Genomic DNA, 25,007 nt, shown 5'->3' with positions numbered 1-25,007 from the left:
TCTGTTCACATGTATTTGATGATCAAAACAGCAGCCACTCCTTGGTGGAAACAAGTAAACAGGATTTATCAAAACTGTTCAAAGCATGGGCTGTTTTGCATGGGATAAGTGTTTCAATTCCCTTTGTTTTCTGTCTTTGGCAATGGCTCTGTACCAGATGTACTGGAGAAAGATGTAACAACATGAGTAATGAACTGTTGTGGAACATCTTTCCCACAGATGTATTTTCTAACACATCTTCTTCATCAACAGTCTCCTAAAAGCAGTGTAAACTGTTAAGAGAAGGTACCCATAAACATTTAGGTGTGACAGCATCACCTCCTGCCTGCTGAAGACTGTGTGCCCAACTGAGGTATGAATACACTCTCCCTCTCCATTAGCACTCTCTGGAATGGTGCTCCAGTCAAATGATCCCACTGTATTGCAACCGGTAACCAGCTGTTACCACAAACATGAGGGCAGCTGTTTTCTGTAGGGTGATGGGGACCTGCTTTAGCTCATGTGGTTAACGTTGGAAAGACTGTAGTCTGTTTCCTGGTCCAAGTTCTGACTGAGGCTGTGAATTACATTTGAAGTGACTATATTTGGTTACTTTAATAAAATATTTTAATGGATGAAGAAGAACATAATTTGGAGAATAAAAATATAAATAGTAACAATAAAGAATATGGAACCCTTCAACCATTCAGCCACTTGCTCCCCAGCTCAATTGGAAAAAATGTTGTGAGTTAGCTGCCACAAGCTTTTGATGGGTATTTGATACCCATTGGAAATCAGCTCAAGATCAGTACCTTGATTGTAGTCAATGACTGCTATCCAGCACATAAAATACATGCTGGATCCATTTTTTTTAGTCTTGGAGGTGCCAAAGATTTAACAATCACACTGTAAAATTCTTCCGGAGACTGCTGTACTTGTCATCCCATCCCAGTGCCTTTTGACAGGAGATTTATTTCTGGTTTTATTCCTTTTGGGAGGGTCGGAGAAATAATTACAATCATTCCTGCAAACCCTCTGATGCTTTTGTGGTTAATTTTAAATCCTGAAAGTAATATTTTTTAAATATTGTTGGATCTTGTGTTTTAAGTAGAGACATTTTTATCACAGGATAATTGCAAAGAGAGCTTTTAAAATATTGATTATATCCACTGGGTTAAAACCTCATGCTTCTCAATAAGCTTAACTTTTCTATAAATAATGCATGCAAAAGAATGCTTATGAAATGGCTGACTTGCCACATTTACTTGTTGCTTTCTGGGCAATAGTATGGGCATGAGATCATGGGAATTTACTGTTCTGCTTATGAAAGTTAACCTGGTTGGAGAAGGATGCCATTGGTATTTGAATTGATAGCTGAGCACTTGAAGAGAAACTTCTTCTTTTTAAATATATAAGGAAGAAGGTCTTTACTTTGAGGGTGGTGAGGCACTCAAACAGATTTCCCAAACAAGTGGTAAATGCTCCATCCCTGGCAGTGTGCAAGGCCAGGTTGGATGAGGCCTTGGGCGACATGGTCTAGTGTGTGGTGTCCCTTCCAATGGCACGGGGGTTGGAACTAGATGATCTTAAGGTCCTTTCTACCCCAACTATTCTATGATTCTGTGTGCAGTGGCCTCCAGCTTGGTGAGCTAAGCTGTTGCCCAGCACATTTTTCAGCTGTAGTCTGCTGCAATGTTTGCTCACCCATAAGTTATTTAAAAGATACTCTGCTGTGTTAGGTTCCAAAGTCTAGTAGCAGTGGGGTTTTAGCCTTGAAACAAGGTGAAAGAAAAGGAGGAAATGGTTGATGAGTTCAAAGTTGGAGGTAGAGGAAAAGTCACTGCTGTGGATTTCTTTTTGAGAACTCTGGGATATTGTTTTTGTGACCACTGTTCCTTCCCTGTCTCTTACAACCATATATATGTGTATGTTCTGGGGAGGTCCCCCTCCAGGAGACAAGGTGCAGTGAAGTGAAAGCTGGTGATCCCAAATAAATATTTGGGATATCAAAATGAAATTAAGGTGTTCTTCTGCAAAAAGAGAGGAATGCAGAAATCTAGGAGGGGCTGGAAGGGAAGCAACCATAGGAAAGTGATTTGGGAAAACCTGAGTCAGCTTGGCATTGTTGAAGCCCATGGGAACTTACTTTTGGACCACAATGAAGACAACGAGGAAGGAATGCCAGAAAGATTATTACACTTGAATGAAAAGTAGTCAAGTATATGCTTGCTGTGGCTCCCATCCACTGACTGCTGTACAGTTGGACTCTGTACAGTTCTGGATATTGCTTAAATTAATGACACTTCATCTTTTATTTTTCAATAAGCCATGATGATGGATTCATTTCCACGGTATGAAAAGTTTACAGGAAAAATTTGGTTTGAGTGTGTTACCAATACATTTTTTCCACATCTGTCTGACACCTGAGTTAGTTCACAGATTTATGTCTTGCAGCAGCATGTCTTAAGTCTTATGTTGCAAGTAAAATTAAAAGCAAACAAATTTAGAAAGGGTAAGAGGAAATAGGAACAAGTGCATTCTTGTTTCAGGGTTACAGGAACTAGGAGTGTCCTGTGTTTTTCATTTGTAACTTTAACAGAATCATCTTACTCATCTTCATCAACTCTGTAGGTCATGTTCTTACTACTCTTCTCATGTCTCTCTGAGGCATTTCCAAAGGGTGTCTGTGTGTTTGAGGTGGAGCAGGACTTCTGAAGTTCTCCTTGCCTACCAAATAAAAACCCCGATTTCTTTAGCAGACTTCTCAGTTCTGCTGCCATGAAACTGAGACATTTTGTCTGGCTGTAGTGGCAGCTGTGTCTTGCTCTTTGGCATGACCTTCCCCTGGTTCTGAGCTGTTCTTTGCAAGGAGGAGTAGAAAGGGACAGAAAAAGTAGTGTTTAGCCGCTGTCCCCTCTCGGGCAGACCTTTGCTTGGCAAGTACCCCTGTCAGTAAGTCCCCGAGCAGCGCAGCAGTGGTGTTGGGCCTCTCTTGCTCCATGGCCCACGTAGCACACACTTGCTCTGTATCATGATCCAACATTTGGTATCCATATATCAATGTTCACTTTAATTGAAGGATCTGCTCTTAGTTGAGTGCAGTGAAATAATTTCAGTTTAATTAAAAGAATTTAGGACTAAGCAGTTTAATAAGGGGTTTGGAGTTGTTTTCAGAATTGATTTTACCTTCCTCCCAGGTGGCTCTGGATGAGGGCAAGTTCCAGACCATAAGTAGTGAATGGGCTTTTTAAAGAAAAGGGATGTTTTAGGGTTTTTTGCTAGGTATTTGCTAACTGTGTGGCTCTGGTGAACCAGCTCTGTAGCATGCAGGAAGCTGACAATGAAGGTGCTGCCTGGCATGCAGCAACTGGGCATGTAGAGGAAAAAACACAGCACAAAGGAAGGTGGTGGAAACTTGCCTTTGCATATAACCCGAAACGCATGGTAATCGATTGCAGGTGCTCTCCACCTGTGGGTTGTAAACAGAAATCAGGAAATTGCAACTGCTCTGCCCTCCTGTGTTGCTCAATGGCAGGGGAGCGGCAGCCGGGCAGGGAGAAGCCTGGGAGCTGCTGCTGGTGGCTTCTGCTGCACCAGGAGGCAGCTCTGTCACCTATCCATCACTTTGCTAGTAGGCCTGGTGCAGGGCCATGAGGGCTGTAAGTATAATGAAGTATAATATATCAGGAGCTATTGCAGTCTAGATTTCAAGTTGGCAATCTTGGCTTGTTGCACAAGAGCTGGTAAAACTTAGCTTACTAGTGGTGCCGCTTACTTAAAAGTCCAATAAGATACGCAAGGTTACTTGGCTGAGTGGTGTGAGCTGATGTCTGGGGGCTCTGAATAAGTGGAACTCCGTCTTTACTAGTAAAACCCCACTTTAGTAGCTGTCATGTCTGGTTTAAAAGCACAACTTGAAATGAAGGGGAGAAAAATGAGTATTCTTTAAATAATGACTAGATGAGCACTTCAGCCTCTTGTAAAACACTGCTCATTTGGTGCAGTGGAAAGAGTGAACACCTCTGGTAGAGAAGGAAGACAGTGATGTGGGAATAAGGCCTCTAAGGCTGTAGATAGCAAATGAGTTGATCAGCACTAGTGGAAGCAAAGGTGGTTGTCGGGTGTCTCAGTGGGTGGTGGATGCCACCAGTGAAGGGATGCCTTACAAAGCAGCAGGAGTCGTTAGCAGCAGAAGTTAAACACTGCTGGCAGCTGGCATTGTGCATTTGGCAGTGGAAGCATCTGCAGCCTATTGACCTGAATTTGTAATTTGTGTGTTGCTCCCATAGGGATTCAGGCCCTTGGTTATCTGAACAAGTTTTCTTGTTCTGAGTGTGGAAATCAAAGGAGTTTTGCATGGTGGTGAAGTATTGGAAAAACAGAGTACCTGGAGATGCGTCATGTGAGGTGTCTTGTTAGTTATTTCTGATGAATTGTGCTATGCAGACATCTATTTTCTGGCTGCTGTTAAACAGGAAGGTAATAAATGCAGTCCTGATGGTCAGTGAATTTGGTAGAAGTTTCCTAAATTAAATTGCTTTCTTCCTAGGATGGGGACCAGCAGGTGAGGAGAGCGATTCACTCCAGAGAAATGGGGATGTTCTCTCCCATTTAGTTTCCAGGGGGCAGCCAGCTAGGGCAATTGCCTGTCAGATAATTTCTTGTCTTGCAGTATGATTTTTACTTGTCTACACAAAATACACCTTTACAGAAATGTACAATAGTTATCCTAAAATTGCAGCAAACTGGTCTTGCTGTTGAAATGAGAGGCTCTTTTGCTGTTCTGTGTATGCGTTTGTGAAAAAGAGAGTCTCTTGAAACTTAAACTTTCCTCATTGCTCTTCCAGACACAGTTGAGTCCATGCTTTCAGACTACGACATCCTTTCTCAGTCTAGCATCCAGCAGCACTCACTGAAGAAGAGGGACCTCCAGCCTGAGACACACGTAGAGAGGCTCTTAAGTTTTTCAGCTCTGCAAAGGTAATGTAATCATCAGTGAAACAACTGATAACACTTTTTCCTTCAGTTTGTGGTGAATAATGTGCAGCTGCAAACCCAGAAATGGTTATCTTGTTTTCTGTCATGACTGGCCAGTTTAAGTGAGTGTTCTGCATGGTCATAAAACTTCAAAGAGGCTCTGAGGAAACGGAAAAATAGGTTGCACAGTATTACTGTGTTTGCTGAAGTGGCAGTGAGTTAAGATATGTCTTGCTTTGTACTTAGCTTTACTTTCATGTAGATTACTTCCGCTGGTTGGGTAGGATCCCACTTATACCTCATCTGGCAACGTCATACTCTTGACTGTCCTCTTGAAAATCTCTTCCCTCAGTTTGGGGAGTGCATGTGGTGTCTTGTCCAAGGGATTTATTCATAGAATCATAGAATAGTTAGGGTTGGAAAGGACCTTAAGATCATATAGTTCCAACTCCCCTGCCGTGGGCAGGGACACCTCACACTAAACCATGTCACCCAGGGCCTCGTCCAACCTGGCCTTGAACACTGTCAAGGATGGAGCATTCACAGCCTCCCTGGGCAACCCATTCCAGTGCCTCACCACCCTCTCAGTAAAGAATTTCTTCCTTATATCCAATCTAAACTTCTCCTGTTTAAGTTTTAACCCATTACCCCTTGTCCTGTCACTACCGTCCCTGATGAATAGTCCATCCCCAGCATCCTTGTAGGCCCCCTTCAGATACTGGAAGGCTGCTATGAGGTCTCCATGCAGCCTTCTCTTCTCCAGGCTGAACAGCCCCAACTTTCTCAGCCTCTCTTCATACGGGAGGTGCTCCAGTCCCCTGATCATCCTCGTGGCCCTCCTCTGGACTTGTTCCAACAGTTCCATGTCCTTTTTATGTTGAGGACACCAGAACTGCACACAATACTGCAAGTGAGGTCTCACGAGAGCAGAGTAGAGGGGCAGGATCACCTCCTTCGACCTGCTGGTCACGCTCCTCTTGATGCAGCCCAGAATACAGTTGGCTTTCTGGGCTGTGAGCGCACACTGAAGCCGGCTCATGTTCATTTTCTCATGGACCAACACCCCCAAGTCCTTCTCTGCAGGGCTGCTCTGAATCTCTTCTCTGCCCAACCTGTAGCCATGCCTGGGATTGCTCCGACCCAGGTGTAGGACCTTGCACTTGGCATGGTTAAACTTCATAAGGTTGGCATCAGCCCAAGGTCCCTCTGGATGGCATCCCTTCCCTCCGGCATATCAACCGAACCACACAGCTTGGTGTCATCGGCAAACTTGCTGAGGGCGCACTCAATCCCACTGTCCATGTCACCGACAAAGATGTTGAACAGGACCGGTCCCAACACGGATCCTTGAGGGACACCACTTGTTACCGGTCTCCAGCTGGACCTTGAGCCATTGACCACAACTCTTTGCGTGTGGCCATCCAGCCAGTTCTTTATCCACTGAGTGGTCCACCCATCAAATTGATGTCTCTCCAATTTAGAGACAAGGATGTAATACGGGACAGTGTCAAAGGCTTTGCACAAGTCCAGGTAGATGACGTCAACTGCTCTGCCCCTCTCCATCAGTTCCACAGCCCCCATCATAGAAGGCCGCCAAATTGGTCAGGCAGGATTTCCCCTTAGTGAAGCCATGCTGGCTGTCACCAACCACCTCCTTGTTTTTCATGTGCCTTAGCATGCCTTCCAGGAGAATCTGCTCCAAGAGTTTGCCAGGCACAGAGGTGAGACTGACTGGTCTGTAATTCCCCGGATCATCCATTTTCCCCTTCTTGAAAATGGGGGTTATATTTCCCTTTTTCCAGTCGTCAGCGACTTCACCTGACTGCCATGATCTTTCAAATATGATGGCCAGTGGCTTAGCAACTTCATTCGCCAGCTCCTTCAGGACCCGCGGATGGATGTCGTCAGGTCCCATGGACTTGCGTACGTTTAGGTTTTTAAGATGGTCTCGAACCAGATCCTCTCCTACAGTGGGCCTAGGGTCTTCATTCTTACAGTCCCTGCATTGGCCTTCCAAGACTTGGGTGGTGCAGTCAGAGCCTTTGCCAGTGAAGACCGAGGCAAAGAAGTCATTAAGTACCTCAGCCTTCTCCAAATCCTGGGTAGCCACTTCTCCTGATATCTTCCGGAGGGGGCCTACATTGTCCCTAGTCTGTCTTTTCCTTGCAGTGTACCTATAGAATCCCTTGCTGTTATCCTTAACATCCCTAGCCAAGTTCAATTCTAACTGGGCCTTAGCTTTCCTAACCTGGTCCCTAGCTTCCCGAACAGCATCCCTGTATTCTTCCCAGGCCACCTGTCCCTGCTTCCACCTTCTATAAGCCTCTTTTTTTCCTTTGAATTTTTCTCAGCAGCTCCTTATCCATCCAAGGGGGTCTCCTGGCCCTCCTGCTGCACTTCCTTCTAGTTGGGATGCAGCACTCCTGAGCTTGTAGCAGGTGATCCTTGAATAACAATCAGCAGTCTTGGGCCCCCCTGCCCTCTAGGGCTGTATCCCATGGAACCTTACTAAGCAGGTTCCTGAAGAGGCTGAATTCTGCTCTCTTGAAGTCCAGGGCAGTGAGCTTGCTGCACGCTCTTCTCACTGTCCCGAGGATCTCGAATTCGACCATCTCATGATTGCTGCATCCAAGGCTGCCCTGGAGCGTCACATTTCCAACGAGCCCTTCCCTGTTGGTGAGCACGAGGTCGAGCATGGCACCTCTCCTTGTTGGGTCCTCTATTACTTGCCGAAGGAAGTTGTCTTCCACACAATTGAGGAACCTCCTGGATTGCTTGTGCTGGGCCGTACCTTCACTCCAACAGATGTCAGGGTGGTTGAAGTCCCCCATGAGAACAAGGGCCTGTGAGCATGAGGCTGTTCCTATCTGCCTCAGATCATCCACAGATTCCTCTTGATCAGGCGATCTGTAACAGATCCCCACAGTAATGTCCCCCATAGCTGTTCTCCCTTTAACCCTGACCCACAAACTCTCTGTTGATGGCTCACCTGTCCCCAGACAGAGTTCCATACTCTCCAGCCTATCCCTAACATAAATAGCAACTCCCCCTCCCGCCTGCCAGGCCTGTCTTTTCTAAAGAGCCTGTAACCTTCCATTCCAACACTCCAGTCGTAGGAGCCATCCCACCATGTTTCTGTGATGCCTATTATATCATACTCCTGCAGTTGTGCACACATCTCTAATTCCTCTTGTTTGTTCCCCATGCTACAGGTATTTGTATAGAAGCATCTGAGCTGAGCTCCAAATGAAAGCTGGCTCATTGGCTGGAGCGGCTGGAATATCTCTGTGTCGCTCTGAGCATTTATTGTAGGTGCTGGCAACTGACTGGGTGTGTTGGGATGAAACAGTGCCCCCCTCCCTCAACACCTCTAGTTTAAAGAAACCTTGACCAGTCTGGCAAGCCTCCAGACAAAATTGTATTTTGTCTTTCAAGGAGGTTTAATTCTCTTCCTACTGAGTGTAAATTTCCCATTCAGTAAAACACTGTGTTCTCATGTGCCTTCCCCTGTCTGCAATCGACAACTGTCATGCAAGTTGTTGTGTATATTTTTTTTGAATCTCAGTGTTTGCTGGGAGTAATTTTTAAGTACCAAGTATACAAGGTTAATGGGATCAGATGTCTGGCTGTCCCAGTTTTGCACTTCCTCATGCACCCGGGCTTTATGATGAGGTTGCAATACTGCCAATGACAATTACAGAATAATTGCAGAAAAATTTTTGACCCAAAACTTACTTAAACCAAGAGCCCATGAAGCTCCTTCCAGAGAAGCTTCTCTACTTGAGATAGTCACAGAAACTAAAGGCAATATATATCATAAAAATCTGCAGAGTTGATACTTCTGTTTAAGGGCTTCTGACTGTGTTACTTTAGAAAATAAGAACTTTAGGATAATTTAATTTAAAATAGATGAACAAATTCCTTGGCCTGATTTTTCTTCAAATAGTTACCAGTAACTGGTTTTGCTTGACTGCAGATGGAGAAGGTGCATCCTGAGCGAACTGTGAGTGTTCTGGATTTGAGTGTTTATGGTTTATGTTTTTAATAAAGCATAATTATCCCTTAAAAAATACTCTCAGTTATGAGTAACCCAGTGTATGTTTTTGCTTATAAGAATTAATGCTTTCCAACTTCTTTTGGGCCCTCAGTAAAATGAGGACTGGATGTATGGTATGTGTGTATTTTGCTTAAAAATAAATGGAAGTAAATTCTTTTACAGGCACTTTAAATTATACTTAACTGCAACTGCTGAACACTTTTCAGAAAGATTTCAAGCATTAATTCTGGATGGTGAAGGCAAGGAAAAGGAGTATCGTGTTCAATGGCAAGACTTCTTCACGGGTCATGTTGTTGGTTAGTATGGACTGAACTGTGTGTTAGTGCTGGGAAAGCACAGCTTTGTACAAGTCTCTTGGCCAAAGTAAATGGTGTATTGCCCTCATTTTCATCAGATATGGCTAGGATGAGCAAGTTAACTTGATTCTTGTGCCCCTTGGGTTTTTGGGGTTTGTTTTTGTGGTGGGTTTGGGGTTTTTTAGGTTTGGTGTGGGGAGTAGGGTTTTATGAGCTATTGAACCAAGGTTCTAAGGTAGTAAGTATTCTTCTGTTTAACTTGGCAGAACACAGAAGTATAATTTACTCAAGATGCAGCTTGTGATTATATATATATATATATTTTATTTTTTTTTTTTCTTCTAAAAGGATGCTGGTAGCTTTAATTCAAATTGGAATGTAGGGCTTGAATGTTCGTTGTCCCAGAACACAGTGGCCAGGTAGTGGTGATATAGTGTTGCCCAGAGTGTTAGATTAAAAGACTTTCAGACGGTTCTTTGCAGATCACTTTTCTGTAAAGGAAGGGTATCTTGCTCCACTTCAGTCCAGCACTAATGCTTCTGCTCAGTAGTTTTGAATTTTGTTGCCTGTGCTAGGTGGTGAAAGTTTCTTCCACTTGAATGCCAGCTGATGCCATGAAATTGCTGTCTGATAGTAGCCTTGGTTGGCAGAAATATTCTGTGCCCCATTCCTAATGCCCAGAGGCATCTCAACACTTTCTGCAAAATTAGCAAGTAAATCTGAGTCTTGATGACTGTGACCATTGAGAGGTTAAGACTGGGGCTGGTTCATTTCTTTTTTTCTTTAAACTGGACAGTATAGTGTTCTTCAGAGACCGAGGAAGGTAATTTGGTGTGAAGCTTAGAAACAGTTATAAAAACCCAACCAGTATCTGTGCAGGAGTGCATGCAAATACAGCTGAATTAATTTGGTTTTCCCTTGCTTATATTAAAGGAGAGCATAATTCCAAAGTTGTGGCACATATTGGGGATGAAGATTTTACAGTGAGAATCAGTACTGATGGAGAAGAATATAATATCGAGGTATGCTTTACTGTTGAAAGCTCTATCCAGACAGTCATCTCTTTTCCCTGTGGGTGTTTCTCTTTGTAGTTAGTCACACTGACACCTCTGTAGCTTGAAATAGACTTGGTGGTGATGTTTGTTTTGAGGTGGGTGGGGAGGAGGGAGAGACATATGAAACCAATTTGAGTTTTGCAAGTGTTGAATTGTATTAGAGAGTGACATTCTCATGACATTGCATGGTTTAGATACATCAGGGAAAAGGTATGTTTTAAACAGGAAAGGGGTTTAGAAACAGAAATTGGTAGTGTTAGTGGTGATCGTGTTCTCTGGAATACCAAACTGTGCAGCCTTCTGAGCAAAGTCAGGGTCTGGAGAGCTTTCTAAACTTTTGACTTTTTTAAGTCTTGGAATTTTTTCCTTCCTTAGAGCTTTATTGGAAAATCTTGTATTTTTCCGTGCTTTCTCATTGCTGTTTTTCACCGCTTCTGTTGCTTGTGTTATTTTAAACTCTTGGTTTAAAACAACATATTCAACAAATACATAATTAGAGACAATCCTAATGAGTTGTTTGGTGCAACATATTCCCAGGCACAAGCTGTATTAGAATGGCTGAATAACAGTAATTATGGCTGAGTGTTATATGGATAGCGTAATTGTCTCCAGAACTAACAATATGTGGAATTATGGGTAAACCTGGGAAATCCAGTCATATTAAAATATGAAAATATGTTTAGAGTACCCAAACCACTGTACTTGTGCTTTATATTAAGAGCATATAGTAGCTGTTTGATTGTGATTTAAGACATTTTTGTGTTTGTGGTGCAGAGTCATGTCAGAACATCCCTGTTCTCCATGTAGCCAACCCCTTTGCTCCTCACTAGCTGTGTCTGTACAGCTAAAGACAGGCAATGTGTGGAAGCTTCAACTTGCCCTCACTGCCTAGGTGTTAATGTCCCCAGGTCAGCTTCAGCCCCAGGTTAGGTAATGCCTGCATACATCAGAGATGCTGTGTGCCAGAGACCATTCCCGAAAGACAGCACAAAGGACAAAGCCACTCTGCCATTGTCTGCCTTTGCTTTCATGGTCCTCCTGTACTGTTTGGAAAGGCTGTGCACCTTTGTATAAACTCCGGTGCCCTCACACAGTGCCACAGGGTGCGAAACATATGCCCTCAGTTTTGTGCTGCAGACACATGGCTGCTGGGCTGGCACAGCCGTCACATTTCAGGACCTTTTTGGTGTCAGCCAGACGCACAGTGTGCTAAACTGTAGTTGGCTGAAGTTGAAAGAGCAGTGCTTAAGGGCCACAGGAGACCCAGACCCACGTACTCTGCACTGTGGATGTGGGCAGTCTATGCTGTGCTATTTCCATGCATCTGTGATTCTATGATCTGCTATGGAAATTAATGTCTTGTGTTGGGATTTTGTAGTTCTGTGGTTTTGGAGAAGTTTTCTCTGCTGTGACTTGTGTAGCTTTGAATGTTGAAGAGATTGCCTTCTGCTGTGAAGACTATGTTCTCTGTGCACTTAGATATTCTCTGTTGTCTTCCAGCTCCTGTGCTTCTGGTCAGTGTGATTGTTAGCATGATCATCTCCTCCCTGGCTGTGCCCATCTCCATACTATTATGGAGGGAGTAGAGGAGCCTGAGATGCCTCCTCAGCTTAGAATCATAGTATCAAATAGGTTAGAAAAGACCTTTAAGATCATCAAGTCCAACCATTACCCAATGATTCTGTGATTAATAGACTTATTGCTGTGGGTGAGATTATCATAGTCCAATGCATTTGTGTATGTGTACACATAAAGCTGTGGACATTTGATGGTGCTTACATGTCATTTTTTTACTTACATGCACTTAGTCTTTGCATTCATTGTGTTCTAAATTGGTTGCATTTCTGTTCTTGTGCTGTCAGCCACTGTGGAGATTTATAGATAATGTGCAAGATGAAAGACTGCTTGTCTACAGATCTGAAGATATTAAAGACTTCACAAGACTGCAGTCCCCCAAAGTGTGTGGTTATTTAAAGCTGAACGAAGAAGAACTGCTGCCAAAAGGACTGGAAGACAGGAAACAAAATGAAGGTGAGAGTCCATACCTTGGGAGAGCAGCATCTTTGAAACAAATGCTTGAATTCTGGCTGTGTCAGCAAGTAAGATCAAAACCTAGGCAATAATCTGTGTTGCTCTATAGATAAATCTGTTGAATAACTCGCTATGGTATAGTTCTTTGTTTACAAGCAGTTTGAGGACTGTTATGAAGAAAAAAATTTAAGAATATATATTTAAAACCCTAAAAGAAACCAACAAATACAAAGAAAAACCAAAAAATAAGTCCCAAGACTAAACATCCCTGTTCTCCCCCGAAAACCGCCCCTAAACTGGCATTCATGTTTTAAATAAGGGAATAGACACAGCAGTGGCAGTTTTAGAATGTTTATTTTTTTTTAAATGTTTACATTAGCAAGCATCCATCGGGAGAAAAGAGCCATTCCAGAGACCGCCAAAAACACGTGCAAGATGCTGGTAGTGGCGGATCATCGTTTCTTCAAGTATATGGGCCGTGGGGAAGAGAGTACTACTATCAACTATTTGGTAAATCAGTGTACTGTGTTACAATTTGCTGGAATAAATGCAGCAAAAAATAGTGATTCAGTCATTATACCAGCATACAGCTTGTACTACTTTTGTACAACATAATGTATTTGCATCTCATGGCTGTGTGTGCTTTATACCTGGAAATCATGCTTAAAAATGTTTTGTAGTGGTGATACTGCAGTTAGTCCTCAACATTCACTTACAAGCAAATCCCTCCTCTTCATGTGGTTCTTGCGGCTATGCTATTTTCTTCTTCCAGTCAGAACTTTAGAATCTCCTGGATTTTGAAATCAAAACAATTGAAACAAACAGTCTGAGCATCTTTAAGTTCCAGTGTGTTTAAAACCCATATGACAGGCAAAAGCAACTTGTATAGATTTTTTTACTATTATTATTTTCCTTCTAAGTTCTTCCAAGATCCTCTATGCAGAACAATAAAAGTGGAAGCAGGTGTGGTGAACAGTTTGGTTGTACATGGGTGTTGTGGCTTAACCCCAGTGGGCAGCTCAGCCCCACCCAGGCACTGGTTCACTCCTTCCCGTGAGAGAGAATCAGAAGGGTAAAGGTAAGACAATTTGAGGAATGAGAAAAACGGTTTAATAGATAAAGCAAAAGATGTGCATACAGCAAAGCAAAATAAGAAATTAATTCACAGCTTCTCATCATCAGGCAGGTGTTTAGCCGTCCTTAGGAAAGCAAGGCTCCATCACGTGTGCTGGTTACCAAGTAACCCAGCCAAAACCAGTACAATGGAGTTGTCTGCCTGACAAGTTTTGTGAAACAGAACACCTGCCCACAGCCTTTCAGCAGGAGTGGAGTGTATGGGTCTGGGGACTGGAGACAAAACCAAAGGAAACCACTTTTGTTTGTTGAGAGTCTCTTTCTGAGCCTGACTCTTTGAAATGCTAACCACTGTATTCCACCTTTGCTGCTTTTTGACCTTTCTGTCCCCAGAAATGTTTACACTCTCCAGGTAACAATTGGCGTGTTTGCAGAGATGCTATTATGTCAGCATCTGACACATGCTGAGGCTAACCTAATGTTGTGGTTCCTGGGTACATGTGTACTGTTAACAACATGGTGATTGGAAAACTAAAGCATAAACCATTAGCAAATGACTCTGAATGTCACTTCTGATTCTGAGCAAGTTTAGTGGTTCATGTGTAGTAGGAGGTGGTTTTTAAGATGATGAGAACAACTTGAAAAGGGAGGTATTGATAGTGAGCACTGATGAGAGACTTTCTGGAACCTTGCACTTGAACCATAATGAGGAAAATAATAGGGTTTTGGCTGGGAGAGGGAAGCAAGCCTCAAGGGTCAGTTAAACTAGTTAAGCATTGTGCTAAAACAAAGCAGTAAAAACAACTCCCTCCTGCCCTTCCCCCTCAGAGAAACCTGGAAAACTAGTATCTGAACAAAGTGTTTCCTAAGATGCCTTGTTCTTAATATTATTGCCTTTCCACTACACAGATGAAAGTGATAAATGGGGAACTTCGTACTGCTTTTTTGGTTTTTTTAAGGATAAAAATTTTCAGGGATATTTGATAATACTCTCTGGATCCAAGTACTGTTGGTTTTGGATCAGTCAGTGTGTCTGTTCTGTTCTATGAGGTTCAATTTTAATTTGAAGTGAGTGTTTCTAGATGAGTATGTTGCTGTTTTTCTGAGTGTCTTGAACTTTACTACATGAAAGCTCAGAACTAAGTAACGTGTTTTTCTTTCCTACATAGATTGAATTGATAGACAGAGTAGATGACATCTACCGAAACACTTCCTGGGACAATGGAGCCTTCAATGGATATGGCATACAGATAGAGCAGGTATTCACTGACTCATGCAAAGGGCTTCCAATTTAGATGATAAGAACATGGTTTAGATATCAGGGTTTCTGATTATTTTATCTGGATTAGAGCAAAAATAATCAAATCCTAAATTCTTAACTCCAGCCAGGAGCACTCTGAAATCACATCTTGCCAGTGGTGGTGTTAGTGATGTGACTCAGCATGCTCATTTTCAGTTCCTTGCAGCGTTTGAGATGGGAGTTTGCAGAAAGAGCATTTCCATATTTAATCTCAATTCAAAGTTGCCTTTTTTTCTTCCCTGAATATGAGCAATTCTTGTTTCTGTCAGACATACTTATATGCATGTATGTGATGTTTGTGTCTATGGCTAGTGCTTAGCTTACAAAGCCTGAGTTGACCTAAAACACAGATGAAAAAGCACAAAGCCTGCCTGAATAGCTTTAATGACTCCCTTAGGCATCATGATATCATGATAGCATGAAGGCTGGTATAGGATGGACATGGGGGATGTAGTGACTTCAATGTATATGATTGCTTCTGAAATCTGGGAAAGGGCATTAAAAGCAAGAGGAATCCATCAGCTAGAGCACTACAAGAGCTGTGATGTGAGACACGGAGACTAATAGTACAAGAGAGCTGCCCGTTTGCTGGGAACAGGTCTGCAGGAACAAGGAAGGAGAGTCAACTGGGGAGGGGGAAAGAACATAATGCACTAATTCCATCTTACTGGGAAAGTAGCAGTTATTTGAAATACATTTTGCTAGCTAGGAATAGTTTGGAATTATTTATACTCTAGGTGTAAGTCCTGGTTGCATTTGGCTCTTTTGATAGAGTGACATGCATCTTAAAGGAGAATGTTACAGTGAAAACTATTGATATTGCCCTAATGATTGTAGCTGGTGTATCTTAACTAGCAGAGACTGAAAAGTTAACATTAGAAGCATGCTGAGTCTGAATTTTTCTCCTTGCAGATGTATTGAGACATTTAAGATTACACTGAAAACTTTTCTGTAGCTATAAAATTGACCCAAATTCCTCTACGTTGTTATTGCCCTTTCTGAAATATAGATTATCATCCATAATGAGCCCAATCTTGTAAAACCTGGAGAAAAGCATTACAATATGGCAAAAAGTTACCCAGATGATAAGAAAGATGCCTGGGATGTGAAAATGCTGCTAGAGGTAGGTTGTAACCCGTGAAAAAGTGTGCCCCTTACAGAGAATTACTCATTCCTACAGCTGCTCTGTAGTAACAGAGGAAACTCCTCTACTTCCTTTGCATGACGTGTACATGTTACACAAAGTCGAAGTAGCTGATGTGCCCTGTAGCCCGTGGTAAAGGCCCCCACTGCATAATTACAGAGCACACACCAATTAGTATTCTTAACATGTGGCCTGAGTCAGTAAGGCAGTCTTGATATGTCTGGCCCTGAGACTGGCTGCCTTGTGACCTTCACCAAATTACTGTACTTGGTTTTCCCCTCTCTGTGAAAAGAGGAAATGAATAGACAAGTTGCATAAATGAATGTGCCAGTGTACTTGGGTATTCATTTAATTTTCTACAGCTCTGTAGGACAGCTACACAGCTGCTGTTTTCTGACTTAACCAGATCTGGAAGGTGCTTGTCTGGCTCGTTAGATAAATGTTCTTGTCTGTAGACTTGTAATGTGCACCATAAATTGTCTTACAAAGATCTGATTTTTTTTTTTCTTCTCTTTGAAGCAATTTAGCTTTGATATTGCTGAGAAAGCAGCTCATGTGTGTCTTGCTCATCTCTTCACGTATCAAGATTTTGACATGGGAACGCTTGGATTGGCTTATGTTGGCTCTCCCAGACCTAACAGCCATGGTGGCATTTGTCCTAAAGGCAAGGCTGCTTTTTCTTCTAACCCAGTTTTGGGTTGAAAGCTAATTTTTGTGATTTGTGTTTAATCTTCTTTTCCAGCTCTCAAGGAGCATGACGTGTTATTTGCCTAGATTCTAGTCATAGAATCATAAACCAGTTTGGGTTGGAAGAGACCTGAAAGGTCATGTGGTTCCAACCCCCGTGCCATGAGCAGGGACACCTTCCACTAGACCAAGTAGCTCAAAGCCTTGTCCAGCCTGGCCTTGAACATTGCCAGGGATGGGGCAGCCACAGCTTCTCTGGGCAACCTGCGCCAGTGTCTCACCACCCTCACAGGAAATAATTTCTTCCTAATATCTAATCTAAATCTCCCCTCTGTCAGTTTAAAGCCCCTTTGTCAGTTTAAAACCTTTTGTCCTGTCACTACAGGCACATGTAAAAAATCCCTCTCCAGCTTTCTTGTAGGCCCCTTTTAGGTAATGGAGGGCTGCTTTAAGGTCTCCCTGGAGCCTTCTGTTTTCTGGGCTGAACAAGCCAAACTCTAAGGTAGTTGGTTGTTGGGTAGAATAGATGGCCATTTTCTTGGCTAGAGCTGGAAAAATAAAGGAGGGAATGGTAAAAGTCACTAAACTGTCTGGTGTGAACAAGCTGGCTAGAACAAACCCTAGACCAAGGGCTGCTTTGTGTAGGTGCATCTTGCAGTAGTTCTGGAATGGCAGATGCCTTGGAAATTTCTTATATTTTTGCCTTTACTACAGTACATAAGCTGTTTTGCTGTGCTTGAAAGAGTCCCCACTTCAGAAACTGGCATGAGGCAGGGTCTCACTGGTGAGCTTGTGAGAACAGTGAAGTTGTTCATGTCCCTGAACAAGAATCCCTCTCTCCACCAAACATGCCTCAAAACCAAGAAAACTCAATTTTCATTTATTTCTCATTTCTGTAGCTTATTACAGTCAAATTGCAAAGAAGGACATCTATCTGAACAGTGGCTTAACCAGCACCAAGAACTATGGCAAGACCATCCTCACAAAGGTAGGAAAGTATCCTCCTCTGCAGAGTGTGACTATTTGGTGTACATATGTGTGTGCTGATGTATGCCATAGGTTTGTGACAGGTTTTTGTGCCCTCTTGGGAGCAAGCTGCTGGCTTTCCGATTGAGGCAGGGACAAGGGGTAGGTCACAAACCCAAAATCACAATTTTGATTCCTGCTGACAAGGGGAGTCAGGATTGAATGGAACTGAAGATTGAATTCATGGCAGAACAGGAACGAGGAAGCTTAGCTTGTGTCTAATAGGAGCTGTAGTTGTCCAGATATAAACATGATTTTGATATCTAAGGATGAATTTGAATGAATTTTGCTTTAAAAAAACCTCAAAAACAAACCACAAACAGAGCCCAAACAAACCAAACCAACCCCTCATACATGACAAGCAGAATTATAGAACAAGTAGCCTCACAGTAAGCATAAAATTAGTCTTCTAACGTAAATAAGAACAAGCTTACATGTTTGCTGTTACTTTCAGCTACAACGTGCAGGCTGATGATTGCGTACTCTTGGTCTGTTCCATTTGCAAGGTAAAGCAGTGAAAGTAGTACAGGCAAAGTAGGAGGTTTAGTTTGAGCCTTTTAATGAAATTCTTCTACTTGATTTTTGTGTGTTCTGTGAAAGTAGAGCAGAGAATGGTGTAACAGAGAGGGTGTGTACTAAGCCCAATTGGTGCTGTCTGGATTTTTTGTTTTTTCGTACTTGATGAGATAGTAAATACAAAATGGCCTGAATATGAGCTTTGTCTCACTTGTAAAGATACCAGAGCAGTGCCTGTATTTGCATCTACCTTATCTTTGCAGTTGGGCACATTTCTCTTTTGCTGACTTCTGCTGCCTTCTCAGCTGTGTTCTTCTGTAGCCTGATTATAAAGGGAATTCATGATTAATGTGTGGGCTAAAACTTGGCACAGAAGCTGTCAAGAAGCTAGGAAAAAAGAAGACAGTGAAGCTGTGTGTTAGAGGGATGTTGACAAAGAGCTCTAGCTGTTGCCATGCTATTTGCATTTGTTGTTCGATATCCAAGCTGGCTGCTTTGGATTACAAAAGAAATTGAGTTTGCTGTCATCCCAGTGGCAGACACAAAGCTTGGGATGAGGCAGCAGGACTGTTACGGATTGGTTTCACAGGGAGAATGCTGCATGGTGTACACTTAGGCTTAAAAGAAGAAAAAACCTGCTTAAAACCTGTCCCCGGATTAAACACAACAAAGCACAGGAGTCATCTCTGGGCAGCTCTCCTGTCTCTACCTCTCGCATTACCTATGCCTGTATGGGAATACTGGTGCTGCTTGTTGCAGTGCTTCATCCTTCCCGTGCCTGCTAAACAGCTGAAATGAAGGTTAGCTCCTCAGACTTGCTTCTTTCTCCTGCACTGCTCCATTTCCTTGTGCTTAACTCTTAGTTCTGTGCTGGTTTTGTTGGTGGTTGCCACCTTGTGAGCTTACACCATCTGCTGGTCAAGGTGCTGTGGGGAGGTGTGCAGTGAGGCAGAGCCGCTTTGGGATCCTCAGCACACTGAGTCCTGTCTTGCATAAATGATGTTGGAAATCCATCCCTGCTGGGCCACATACGTGGGTGTCTTTCAGAGTAATCATGCAATAGAAGAGCTTATTCAGCACTCCTAATGTCATCATCCTTTTAGAAGTATTTCTAATGGCAAGATATGTTAAACAAGAGATTGACTAATCTTAGTAGCTGGTGTTTGTTTGGATTAGGGTTTTTTTCCCAACTTTTTATGCCTTCCAGCTATTTAAAAGCAAATTTTTATATTTTAATTACCTGCATTGCACTGAAAACAAGATGAGTTGTTATTCTAGAACAGCATTTTGCCTTTAACATTGGTTTAGTACTCAGATCTAGTCCTGGAACTTGCCTTTGGAAATGGAACATAGTTTTGCTTGCCTTCAGTTCCCAACTTCTAAAAAAAAAGAACCCAAACCAACAATATTCATAGAGAGATTCCTTTCCATCTCAGTGCATTTTAGAATTGCTGGTGCCTTGGAAGCAGGTGGAATCTTCTGCCCTGTCCTGGTCGGACTAATTCTTTTCAACATTGCTTGTTTCACATTCAAAGGAGGCTGACCTGGTTACGACACATGAACTCGGACATAACTTTGGAGCAGAGCATGATCCTGACAGTCTGCCAGAATGTGCCCCCACTGAAGACCAGGGAGGGAAATATGTTATGTATCCAATTGCTGTCAGTGGAGATCATGAAAACAACAAGGTATAGTTGCATAGTTTTGCTTCCACATAAAAGTTTCTGCTATGGTCAGTGACCCTTTGCATGGAAAGTTTATTTAGTTAATGATTCCTGTAGCTTGAAACTATTAGGAATGTCATAGATTAGCTGTCAGAAGAAACATACTTGCATGCTGTTTCGTTCTCTGCAAGGTAACTCAGCTTTGGATTTGGAGTTTCACTGGAGCTCATAGCATCTCCAGGTGCTTTTTTAATTAGTTATTTGTAATCAGCTGTGGCCACATGCTGCTGAAAGCAAGTCATCAGCACATCAAATACAGTACCTTCAGTACCAAATAGTGTTTGGGTGGTCCATAGCTATTCTTATTGGAGAGAGCTTGCCAGACTCCACTGCCATGGTGCTTGCCAGTTGCAGAAACTCGCACTGGCAGTGTGGCTGTTCTGCATGATGCCTGTTCGGCAGAGGAGAAACCAAGATTATCCAACCAAGGGGATGATCAGTGTGCAGTCTAGTCTGACTTGTGGTTAATGCCAAGCCCTGCTGTTGAGGGGCAGCGCAGTCTCTTCCCCATTGCTGCACCTTCACAGCCTGTCTTGGGGTGGCTGCTGGTGCTCCTGAAGCTGTGGGAGAGCTGGAGTTTGTTCTGTGACCCAGAGCCTTTAGATGCCTCTGCATTGTAACGCAGCAGCGTCCTTCATGGAAGCAACCGTTACTTTCCCATCTTAAAATGTTTCCAAGGTACCAAATTGGCAGTGTAGAAGGAATTACTACTTTCTGAGACACCAGGATTGGGAGGCATAAGGACGCTGAAGCTGTCTTAGATGCTGCTTGTTGACAGAAAGGTACCCTCCTCAGTGCTGCTCTTTTCCCTCATGACTAGATGTTCTCAAGCTGCAGCAAAAAATCCATCCATAGGACCATAGAGATCAAGGCCCAGGAGTGCTTCAAAGAGCGCAACAACAAAGTGTGTGGGAACTCCAGGGTGGATGAAGGGGAGGAATGTGATCCTGGCCTCTTGTACCAGCAGGCTGATCCCTGCTGCTCTGCAGACTGTAAACTGAAAGACGGTGCCAAGTGCAGGTAAGGGGAGACACACTGCATCTTCTCTGAACATGGGAGAGAGCAGGGGGTGGACTGGAAGCTCCTAAAGCCACCTGCAGTGTCACAGACCTGTTTCTTGGCCTTAAGGCTGGACATGTGAGCTGAAGACAGTAAAGGGTTTTAGGATAGGCTGCTGTGTGCACACACTGTTGGCATACATGAGTTTTTATAGCATTCTGTTACTTTTCCTGGGAGGAGTCAAGAGCTGCAGGCTTGAAGATTAGTGGTGGTGTTATTTTTAAGCAAACGTAGGCCATCAAAAATTAATATTACAGTTTTCCTGTGCAAACTTGCTGTGCAAGTACAATTTTTGCTTGTATTGTAAGGTGGCTTTAAACTGGGATCACATCCTGGTATTTTCAACACTGCTGCAAAATGTGCTTGAGCAGACAGCACAGTGACTGCACTGAGTCCTCCTTCTGTTATTCTTGCTCTTCAGGGTGTTTGCAGCCCTGCTGCTAAGCAGTGTCCAGTCTGTTTTCAGAGGTCAGCTTCGCACCACCTAACAGTAGAGAGCTCGTGCACCTTCTGTTGTTGAGCAAGAAATTCCCTCAGTTTCAATGACTGGTTTTGTACTAAGGGCCTTCTTGCGTTAGGTGCAGAATATCTCAAGAGCAGTAAACCTTCAGGACAAATGGAAGGAGGGGATATGTGTGGGGAAAAACAGTGGAAGATCTTGTCCAAAGCTGCACAGAAGGTGACAAGACGAGGATCCAAGTGCCTTGAATGGATATAGGGGTCCCCATGTTATTTCTCATTATGATGTACTTTCTATTTACCTTTGATAAATGAATAGTGAGCGGGTGTGTAGAAAGGTGGTGGTGTGAAGGGCAGAACTGGCAAAGGTTTTGAATCAGTCAGTCTCTAAGTAGCAGCCTTTTTTTTCCCGTTGTCCTTTCTCCCTGGCTTTGTGCTTGTATGTCTTCTTTAAATAACTGCTTAATGTTTCTTTCTTTCATTTTGATCTTTCCATAGTGATCGGAACAGTCCCTGCTGTAAAGGCTGCCAGTTTGAAAGCGCACAGAAGAAATGCCAAGAAGCCATAAATGCTACTTGTAAAGGAGAGTCTTTCTGCACTGGTAGGACATGGTTCTGGCCTCTTTATGTCAGTTAGCCAAATGCTTCAGGCTTTGTGTCCTGTTCAATCTGCTTTCAAACTAGTGCCCTTTAGTCATCCGGTACATGTAATTTTAGAGACCAGTTAAGCATCACACAATTGCCCTATAATGAGTTTCATTGTAGTTCAGGAGGCACTTGGTGATTTATGCTCAGAAGAACATGAAAACTGTTGGGTTGGGGTTTTTTCTGTCTTATTTTTATTTTTTTCTTTTTTGTTTCTTTCCCTTAAAAGAAGAAAAAGCAAACCAGAGTGTGCCACTGGCACGGGACAGGAATGAGCTGAATCTTGCTATAGATCTGCAACTCTGCTGCACTTCCCCTCTTGTTTACTTCCTCCTCATAATCTTTCCTGGAGGCAAGGAGTCAAGTCCAAGTGCCTGCTTTGCTGATGGTGCCTACAGGGCCTGCTACCTACTGCTTGGTTGCCAGACTGCCACAATGCCCGAGTTGTTCAAAGCCTCCAGAGCTTCTGTTGCCTTTTGGAGGAGCTGGCAGGCAGCCAGCCAGCAGATAAAAGCCAAGAACAAACTATCGGGGTCCTACCACTGGGATGAGTCTGAATTTCCCTTATCTTCTTTTTGGTTCTGCACCCTTAAGTACTCTAACATAGTCTTCCCCATCTCTAGGGAACAGCAGTGAGTGCCCCCCTCCAGGGAATGCTCCAGATGACACGGTCTGTGTGGACATGGGGAAGTGCAAGGATGGGGAATGTGTCCCTTTCTGCGAGAGGGAGAAGAACCTGCGGTCATGTGCATGCAATGGTGGGTGACACGGGACTGAACTGAACAGTGTGCCTCATCTCTGCTCCTTTGAGACAGCTGGCTTTGCTGTGGGCTGGCCTGGTGGAGGGCTCAGTTTATGGTCTCTGAAAAAGTTTAAACCCTTGTTTTTTTCAGCACTAGTGTTTTCTGTTTAGAAAAGGAATGTCAGTGTCTTCCTGTCTTCTGGTGGTCTGGGTTGAAGAAATTAAGACTTCAGGACTGGCACCTCAGTTAAAGGGGAGGGGTTAAAGGAAGTAATGAGAGTAAAAGGAAGTGTTTAAGGCCAGGTTGGATGGGGCTTTGAGCAACCTGGTCTAACGAAAGGTGTCCCTGTCCATGGCAGGGAGGCTGGAACTAGATGGTCTATAAGGTCTGTTCCAACTCAAACCACTCTGTGATTTCTGTGACACTCCTACCTCTCAGCCCCTCTGCCAGAGGTGGACAGGAGGGGTTGTAAGGAGATCCCAACAACCTCTGGACCAGGCATCTGGCAGAGGAGTGGTGGTCTCCAACAACTGGTTAAAGAAAGGTTTCGAAGAGGTTACAGTACCTTGACAGCACAGGATTCCTAAGTCCAGGCCCATGCTACTGCAAACCTGCCTGTTATATACTTCTGTCAGTAAGTTTTACTGCTCACTTGGCCTCTATATCATCTCTTAGATATGGTAAAGCAGCTGGGAGTAGAAGAGCTTCACAGGGGCAGCATTAGCAAGTGCTGTGAGCCCCATTGTTTGAGATAGAGGCATAGCCAATAAGAAGAATGCCTAGAGCATCCAAAGCCCAAGAGACACTTAGATCTGTCTTTTGGATATTTTTGGAACCTCTTTGCTGGTCTGTTGAGTCCTGCAGTGTTGGGCTATCAGCGTGGAGAGCTTGGTCTCACTGTGTCCTTTAATATGTTGTACAAGGCATGTGATTGTTTCAGGCTTGGTCAGGTCATCAGATTTGTTGTAAGTTGCCTTTTGGGCAACTTACACAGCTGTGCTTTCCCCATGGGGAAGCTGTGCAGGAACATGGTCAGACAGAGGACATGTGGGATTCCAGGTTGCAGGTGACTCTTGGTGCATCCAAGGAATGAGTTTGCTGCTTTGTTGCAGAAACGGATAACTCGTGCAAGGTGTGCTGCCGGGATGAGCAGGACCGGTGCGTACCATACGTCGATGCTAATGACCAGTTCCTGTTCCTGCGCAAAGGGAAGCCCTGCACCGTGGGCTTCTGTGACACCAACGTAAGCTGTCCCTCTTGTCAGTGCACTGCATGTTCTGCTTCTGTGGCTGGTGGCTTAAAGGCCTCTCTGATGAGGACTGTGCTGGTAAAAAGAAACCAAAGTTTGACAAGCTGCTGAGCAGGGTGATACTCCACAGGGTAAATGTTAAAGGGTGTCTGAGGCTGCAGGTGGAAGTGAGCTCTGCGGAGACCTGTGTGAGGTGAAGCCATTACCTTCTGCCATTGCATATTATCCCTTCCACTGGTCTGCACAGCTCTGCCAGTTGGCAGGTTGTCTGATGGAGGTGAATGGGTGCTGCTGTAAGTTCAGCTGGGTTAGCAGCACTTGCTGCTTGAGTTATTCATGTTAGCCCAATTCATTTTGACTAGAATAATCCAGGTCAGAGAGCAATCCATCAAGATTTAGCTAGCAATATCTGAAGAGAGCACTGAGCCTGTGGCAGGGAGATCACTGAATTGCTGGTGCTCAGTGACTGGTTCCATGGCACAGCTGCACAGTCACATTGCCTGCAGACCCCAATGGTTAGAGCTAGACTGGGTGTTGGCAGAAGCCTGTCTGGGAGGGCAGGGGCATGCTCCAGCCCTTCCGCTGGCAGAACAGGAAAGGCTGATGAGCTGCTGTGTTAAACCTGTACAGCCAGATCTGGGAGTCTGTCTGTAACCCTGAGAGCTGTAGACTTCTCAGTGGGCAATGGGAGCTGAGGTTTCCAGCACTTAAACCTCTCCAGAAACTTCATTTTACGTCCTTTAACATGGGGTGAGGATGGGTCAGTTTTTCCCATGTTTCAAATGTCTGTTCTAGACAGCAACACAATAGAAACTGTTTTGCCAAAATTTTGCAGTAAAAATGAACTACTGCTACTGGGTGTGAGTGAATCTGTACTCAGAATACGAGTCAAGGTCTGCTCTCTAGTCTTCCTTTCATTACTGTCTTTGTATCTTCTCCCCGTCTGCAACACAGCAGTAGTTAATGCTTGGAGAACCTAAGATTAG

At 43.7% G+C, this 25,007-nt stretch overlaps 1 protein-coding gene across 2 annotated transcripts in view; it reads left to right on the top strand.

Moving 5' to 3' along the window:
• Window positions 1-25,007, top strand: part of ADAM17 (ADAM metallopeptidase domain 17) — a 37,677-nt gene that overhangs the window by 7,557 nt on the left and 5,113 nt on the right. For both annotated transcript variants that reach the window (XM_080615091.1, XM_080615092.1), the window contains 14 exons: window positions 4,827-4,959; window positions 9,176-9,309; window positions 10,243-10,331; window positions 12,227-12,395; window positions 12,775-12,905; window positions 14,639-14,728; window positions 15,779-15,892; window positions 16,433-16,577; window positions 17,500-17,588; window positions 19,678-19,830; window positions 20,687-20,886; window positions 21,883-21,986; window positions 22,653-22,787; window positions 23,885-24,015. In XM_080615091.1, the coding sequence (XP_080471217.1) occupies window positions 4,827-4,959; window positions 9,176-9,309; window positions 10,243-10,331; window positions 12,227-12,395; window positions 12,775-12,905; window positions 14,639-14,728; window positions 15,779-15,892; window positions 16,433-16,577; window positions 17,500-17,588; window positions 19,678-19,830; window positions 20,687-20,886; window positions 21,883-21,986; window positions 22,653-22,787; window positions 23,885-24,015 (1,817 nt within the window). The remainder of the gene's footprint in view (window positions 1-4,826; window positions 4,960-9,175; window positions 9,310-10,242; window positions 10,332-12,226; window positions 12,396-12,774; window positions 12,906-14,638; window positions 14,729-15,778; window positions 15,893-16,432; window positions 16,578-17,499; window positions 17,589-19,677; window positions 19,831-20,686; window positions 20,887-21,882; window positions 21,987-22,652; window positions 22,788-23,884; window positions 24,016-25,007) is intronic.

The sequence above is a fragment of the Psittacula echo genome (assembly GCF_963264785.1).
Source record: "Psittacula echo genome assembly, chromosome: 4".
NCBI lineage: Eukaryota > Metazoa > Chordata > Aves > Psittaciformes > Psittacidae > Psittacula > Psittacula echo.
Note: the sequence above shows the minus strand (reverse complement) of the source record. Positions and strands in the feature narration are given on the sequence as shown.